The sequence below is a fragment of the Fukomys damarensis genome, unplaced genomic scaffold, assembly GCF_012274545.1.
Source record: "Fukomys damarensis isolate Sample0158 unplaced genomic scaffold, DMR_v1.0_HiC HiC_scaffold_35, whole genome shotgun sequence".
Lineage (NCBI taxonomy): Eukaryota > Metazoa > Chordata > Mammalia > Rodentia > Bathyergidae > Fukomys > Fukomys damarensis.
In genome coordinates, this window is record NW_022900947.1 from 36,708,816 (window position 1) to 36,714,958 (window position 6,143).

The following is a 6,143-nucleotide window of genomic DNA, read 5'->3' on the forward strand; positions in this document are numbered from 1 at the left end:
AGAATATCTCTTTTTTTTTCCTGTTTACTGGTAGCAGGATTTTTGTTCCCCTCCTTCCTTCTCTTCCTTTCTATTTTGGTGTGTAAATTCCTGATACAAGTCTTTTGGGAGTAAATTTCTTGAAAACATATTCTTCCTTTGTGTGGCTTGACTTTGTTATGTTAGTAGGTTCTTTTATTTAAAGAAGATTTTGTGCTAATGTAGTTATCTCTATAAGTCATTTCTTTAATATTTCATCTTTAAATCATTCCCTGTATCAAAATTGTGAGGATATTGTCCTATACCAATGGTGAACCTTTTAGAGACTACAACTCAAAGTCCACTTATTTTTCAAGAAGTGCCAACCCTGAGATTCATCCTGAATATCCAAAGCTCAGCTGCTGAGTGACTTAGATTTCATGCCTACTAAGAGGGCTCTGTTTGTTCACTGTGGCAAGCATGACGCAGGTTTGCCATCGCTGACTACATAGTTTTTGTATATTCTGAAGATTTGGTTTTTATATTTTAATGTATATTTCCACCCATCTTACATTTTCACCATATAATCAGGTAAAAATGTGTATGTTTTTCCTTCTGGATCATAAATTGCTTGCAGGATTTATTATGAGCTCATCTTTTTCCACTTTTCCTAAAATAGAGAAATATTTCTCTGCTTTTTATTTGCTGATACTATTTTTCTCTTTACATGAGTGCCAGACAAAATAAAAAATGTTACAATTTCTATAGTTACAAAATCTTGATACCCTAAAGGCAAGTAGCCCATATCATAATTCTTTCCTTTTCCCAAATTTTCTTGGCTTGTTTTGAGCCTTCATTCTTTAATTTTGATTTTTAGAATTTGTTTCTCAGTTTTCATTAAGATATAATTTTGATTCATGTTGAGTGCATTTTTTTGCTTTGAATATACAATATCTTTACCATACTGACTCTTCCTAGACATAAGATATGTGGTACATTTCTCATGTATCTACGTCTTATTTAGTGTTTTTCAATAATGATATATAAATGTTTACAACGGTGTTTTGCATCCTTTTTTTTTTTCAGTATTTTCTGGGTCCCTGAAAGAGTTTTGAAGTTATTGTAATGGAATAATTTTTCTTATTATGTTTTCTTGTTAGTAACTGCTGTGAATAGAATGCTAAGAATGTGTATAAGTTGTGGTATTTTCCTTTAAGACGCTTGCGTCCTAGAGGAATGTTAATTTATAAGATTTTTCCCTTTTGTCTCTTAGAAGAAGGAGAAGGTAAGAACACAGATTATCAATGGTCTTCAGGGGCACCTTTACCCCAAAAATTGGCAATTGAGTTGAGACGTGAGAGGGGAAAAGTTTTGTTAGGGTTCATGTCTAGATGTCCCGCCAAAGCCTCATGAGATCACAGGTGGGGCTTTGTCAGAGATGGCTGGATTTAGAGCGTATGATGCTGGGGTTGACTCATGGTGCAATACTAAGATCAAGGGCACTAGGATTAAGGATTTGAGTACTACCCACCCAAGTAGCCTGGATAAGACAGAAAGAATAGAAGTAGCTGTGGTTCCCTTGCTTGTTTTGCTACCTTCTGCCCGCCATGAACTGTTTCTCTTCTCAGATGACTGCCTGCCAAGCCACCCTGCCTTGTAATCAGCTGAGTACGTGCTGAAACCTCCACAAACTGTGAGACAAATAAACATTTCCTCCTTTAACTTTGGGTGTCGGGTATTTTGTCTCAGCAATGAAAAAAGGAGGCAGATAGTCTTAATTAAGAGAGCTGGTTCGGAGGTGAAATAAGCAACTTCACAGGGGAAGAAAGTGTTAGTTTTTTCATGACATTAAAAAACAATACCAAAATGTATCTGGATGTGAAGATTTTTTTAAAATTTCAATTACTTACTTGTTTTCAAATTACTTTAAATTTATTTCCCTCTTAGTGCCAAGACAACTTACAAACATTATATATTCAGTGCAACATATCTGTTCTCAAATTAGTAAAGTGTGAAAAAGTAAAATTAAGTTTAGAATTGTAAGCCATCAAGGAGAAATTTAATATATCAAAATGCATTTGCATAATGATAAAAAAACATTTGCATAATGATAAAAGCTGAGCTGTACATATGACCCTGAAGTTTTCAGCGGCCAAAGCACAGAGTGAGATGCATGGATTTAATGATTTCTCTGCCATTAAGATACAAATGATTCAAGAAATAAGATAATTTTCTGAGTACCAAGTGCTGGAAATGTTCTTCTCCAGAGGTCCTCTTACATAAGGAAGGCATCGATGGTACACCAATCACAAATGAAATGATGGATATCTTATAACTTCTTGATGTATCCCTTCATATAATCACAAGGCATACTTTCAAAACAAAATTCAGTGACACTGACCTGGCTGGGACTCAATAAGTAACAAGACTGAAATATAAAGTCACACATTACCTTCCTTGATTCCAGAATAAAATCTTAGCTCTTTAGCAAACACTGTTAATAGATGTCTGATTGATACTTAAAGAATTTGGGGATATTATAATAAACTAGACAGTATATATACCAGTAAATGTCTTATAAGTTAAATGAACAGTGAATATTAAAATAAATGCTTTTCTTATGAACTGTAGTTGGCTCACAGGGCTGACAGTCTGCAGCTTTTACATGTATTAAATGACAGATTCCATTTGGAAAGGGGTCATGTATGCTGTTTTGGTCACTGTTATATCACCAGCTCTTTGCACAGTGTGTGACATGCAGTAAATATTTGAGGAATAAATGAATGAGCAAACAAGCCTAATTATTTCTTACAGTGTGACTTTTGCAAGGAGTTGTGCAGCACAGATTTTATGTTTCAGCAGGGACGTGAAACATAAAGGAAATCTCTCTATAATGGTTAAAGACAGATCCATTTGAATTAAGACAGAGATGATATCTCTCAAAGAAGCTAGGGAACCTAATTAAACTTCAGCATTTATCCTTAGAAGAAATGGCCCTAGCATTGATGGTTGTTGTGTAGCTCAAATAGAAAATGAAATTAATGTTTTTGTATAACAGTAAGCTCAATGTATATGTAAATATTTGTACAGTTTTTTGCATACCTTCCATATATCCCTAACTCCTAACCTTTCCAACTAGTTGATGGCTCCAGTATACTTCTCAAAGGTTGTGATTCTCTATCACTTCTCTCATGCTAAATACTCTCTGACTTCAGTTCCTTTTACCAGGGGTATGGTGATAACCCCTTGTCTTCTTGTTTTCCCTGTATGGTTCCTACCCTTGGGGAACCAGGCTTCACAGAATTGAGAGTAGTTAGGTCCATAAATTCTAGGCTGAAATCCAGATTCTCGTATTAGTTGTTGGGTATTAAACAACTAGTTTTGTTGCCCAAATTTAGTCTCTGTTTCCTCATCTTTAAAATGTGAACGACAGTAAGAATGTATGTCATGTCTGCATCGTTGTTAAGTTTCAAATGACACAGCCTATCAATTTGGCACAGGAATTATCACATAGGGATTGATACATGTTGATTGTTCTTATCATAGTTATTCTGCCGGTATGTTTTGTCTAAAACCTAAATCAGCCCAGCCCAACTCTACTTAAATTTTAACTAAGGCTAGCAGAGGTAAGATGCTCTGTATATGTTAGAAGCCTACGCGCAGAGCATGAAACTCGCCTCACATGGCCTCACCCTCCTTTAACACCCTCCCCACCTAGCATCCCTTGCTCCTTCCCTCCTTTCCAACCTGACCTGTCATTTCTGTATCCAGGAATCCAAGTATGACTATGTTTCCACAGGGCACTAGTACTTGGCATGTACTATCCCCACCTTTCTAGCATAGCCTCTCTTTCTGCTCTAGCAAAAACTTTCCCTTCAATTTTTTCCTCCTCTGTAAGCGTCTCCGCTTCTACCTGGAAAATTAACAACCTTCCTGATATTACACAAACCATCTAGAAATACGCTGAATTTACTTGCATTTACATAAGTCTCTCCAATTACTCAGAATTTCTCTAGGTCAGGAGCCCGCTTTAAGGCAGGTTTAAGTTTCAGAATGCCCACAACATAGCAAAAAATTGAATATATGCTACTTAGTAAACGAATACACGCCTGGAGAGGATTGCATTATGCAGTCACGCGTATTGCATTACGACTTTCACCTGAGCCAAACAACACCGACCCAAACCTATCACATTCCGCGTCACTGGTACAAGCTAAGACGATGGCCGTGTAAAAAAGAGGCTTTCCTTACTAGGAGTGAGAAGAAAGGAGGGACTTGCAGCAGATGGCCCCAGAAAAGCGATTCTCTGCCCAGAGCAGCTCCCTCCCCAGCCATTCTGGGAGAGGGGAGGAGGGCAGGGCAGAGAGGTGAGAAGTTGTTCGGCCTCACCCTAGATCCCCTTGCCACCGAGAAACATCCCCTAAAGCAGGTGTTCTCGCTCACCTCCCAAGGGGACACGGTTCTTCACCTCATGGTACATTCTGAATTTCCTCTGACCCCTTTCCACGTCTTCTAGGATTTCCCTTTCCACTCTCCTGCACGCGCCCCTCCCAACTCCTCTTTCAACGGCCGCGAGAACCCGCTCTGGATTCCCTGTTCTAGGATCCTCTGTGACTGTCAAGGAAAGATGCAAATCACAGGCATCCTTAAACCACTGAGAACGGAGTAAAAAAAAAAAAAAAATCAGATTGAGGGCCGAAAGGAAAGAAGCATAGAATGTCCCAGTGCACAAGGAAAATTACATATTCACATGCCCCATAATCCCGGGCCGGAGACAGCAGGTTACCTCTGACTACCCAGAGAACGCGGAGCACCCCAAACAGGAACTTTAAAGGGACTGAAATCTGTTGCCTGTTCCACTAGGAATATTGTTTGCAAGGCACAAGGTGTCTTTTGGTAGTGAGCACCCTCTGCGCATGCGCAGGTCCATTCGGGATTTACTGCCCAGCCGCTGACTAAGTTGCATTCCTTGAATCTTCGCAGAAAAGACAATTCTTTAATCAGAGTTAGTAATGTGGACAGTACAAAATCGAGAGAGTTTGGGGCTTCTCTCTTTCCCAGTGATGATTGCCATGGTCTGTTGTGCACACAGGTGAGCTTCCGTTGTTGAATCTCTCTCTCTCTCTCTCTTTTCTTGGTGTTTTTCTTTTCACATGCCTGCTGGATCGTGTATCTTGGTATTTGGGGGTAGGTGTGCCTGTGTCTCTTTATGTCTGCTCTCAGTTTGTGCTTGTGTTGAATACGGTCCCTACTTCTTCCCCTCAGCGCCAATGAACCCAGCAACATGTCATACGTGAAAGAGACAGTGGACAGATTGCTCAAAGGATATGACATTCGTTTGAGGCCGGACTTTGGAGGTAATGCTTCATCTTTTCTCAACCTGTAACCCATCCCCAATTCACCTTCTCTGACAGAGATAAATGCAAAAAAAAAAATGCCATTTTCGTGAGGGTGCATTAACACCCTGGAAAACACACACACACACACACACACACACACACACACACACACACACGCGCGCGCACGCAGGACTCCCAGGCTCAGGTGCAGAATCCTAGGCTAAGCTGACCTCCCGGGCCGGACACACCCTCTGCATAGTCACTGCATCACGCGTGTACCCACACCTGTTTCCCGTGGCTGTCCCCGAGGGGGGGAGTGGGGAGCGAGCCCGTTCGGGATGTAGTAAGGGCTGGGAAGCCCCCCTCAGCCTTCCTAGCCCGTTGCCGCTCAGGAATATGTCTTCGTGTGTCCCACCTCCCTGGCAGGGCCCCCCGTGGACGTCGGGATGCGGATCGATGTCGCCAGCATAGATATGGTCTCCGAAGTGAACATGGTGAGTGGCCTCCCCGCGGCCCGGCGGCCGGGCTTACGCAGATGCGAAATGGACCGGTCTCCGTGTCCTCTGTGTTTCCTTGGCGGTCACCTCGCCCCTGGCGCGGGGGGTCCCACTTCGGCGCACACTCTCGGTTCGGCCCGGGTTTGTAAATCAGACACAGACACCGGCTACTGCGGTGTTCGGGAGGAAACGTGCTCGGCTCTATTTTGGGAAGGACGGGTGACTGCTGCGCCGGCAGACTGGCTGGGGCGGAGTCTGAGCCTTTACTTTAGCTGGGTTTCCCTGGTGCTCAGACGCAGGGCACCATCTGCCGGCGGCCGGGCGGCCTTGGCCAGGGGCCCGCGGGCCG

General features: G+C 42.1%; 1 protein-coding gene and 1 long non-coding RNA gene across 5 annotated transcripts in view; one reads left to right on the forward strand and one right to left on the reverse strand.

Moving 5' to 3' along the window:
• LOC104873495 overlaps nt 1-4,475 on the reverse strand; it is a 31,886-nt gene extending 27,411 nt beyond the window's left edge. For all 3 annotated transcript variants that reach the window (XR_783492.2, XR_783491.2, XR_783493.2), the window contains exon 1: nt 4,402-4,475. This is a non-coding gene — a long non-coding RNA (uncharacterized LOC104873495). The remainder of the gene's footprint in view (nt 1-4,401) is intronic.
• A 413-nt stretch (nt 4,476-4,888) lies between these two features.
• Gabrb1 (gamma-aminobutyric acid type A receptor subunit beta1) overlaps nt 4,889-6,143 on the forward strand; it is a 382,896-nt gene continuing 381,641 nt past the window's right edge. For both annotated transcript variants that reach the window (XM_010640191.2, XM_033758852.1), the window contains exons 1-3: nt 4,889-5,050; nt 5,224-5,315; nt 5,724-5,791. In XM_010640191.2, coding sequence (XP_010638493.1) covers nt 4,971-5,050; nt 5,224-5,315; nt 5,724-5,791 — 240 coding nt within the window. In that variant the 5' untranslated portion in view covers nt 4,889-4,970. The remainder of the gene's footprint in view (nt 5,051-5,223; nt 5,316-5,723; nt 5,792-6,143) is intronic.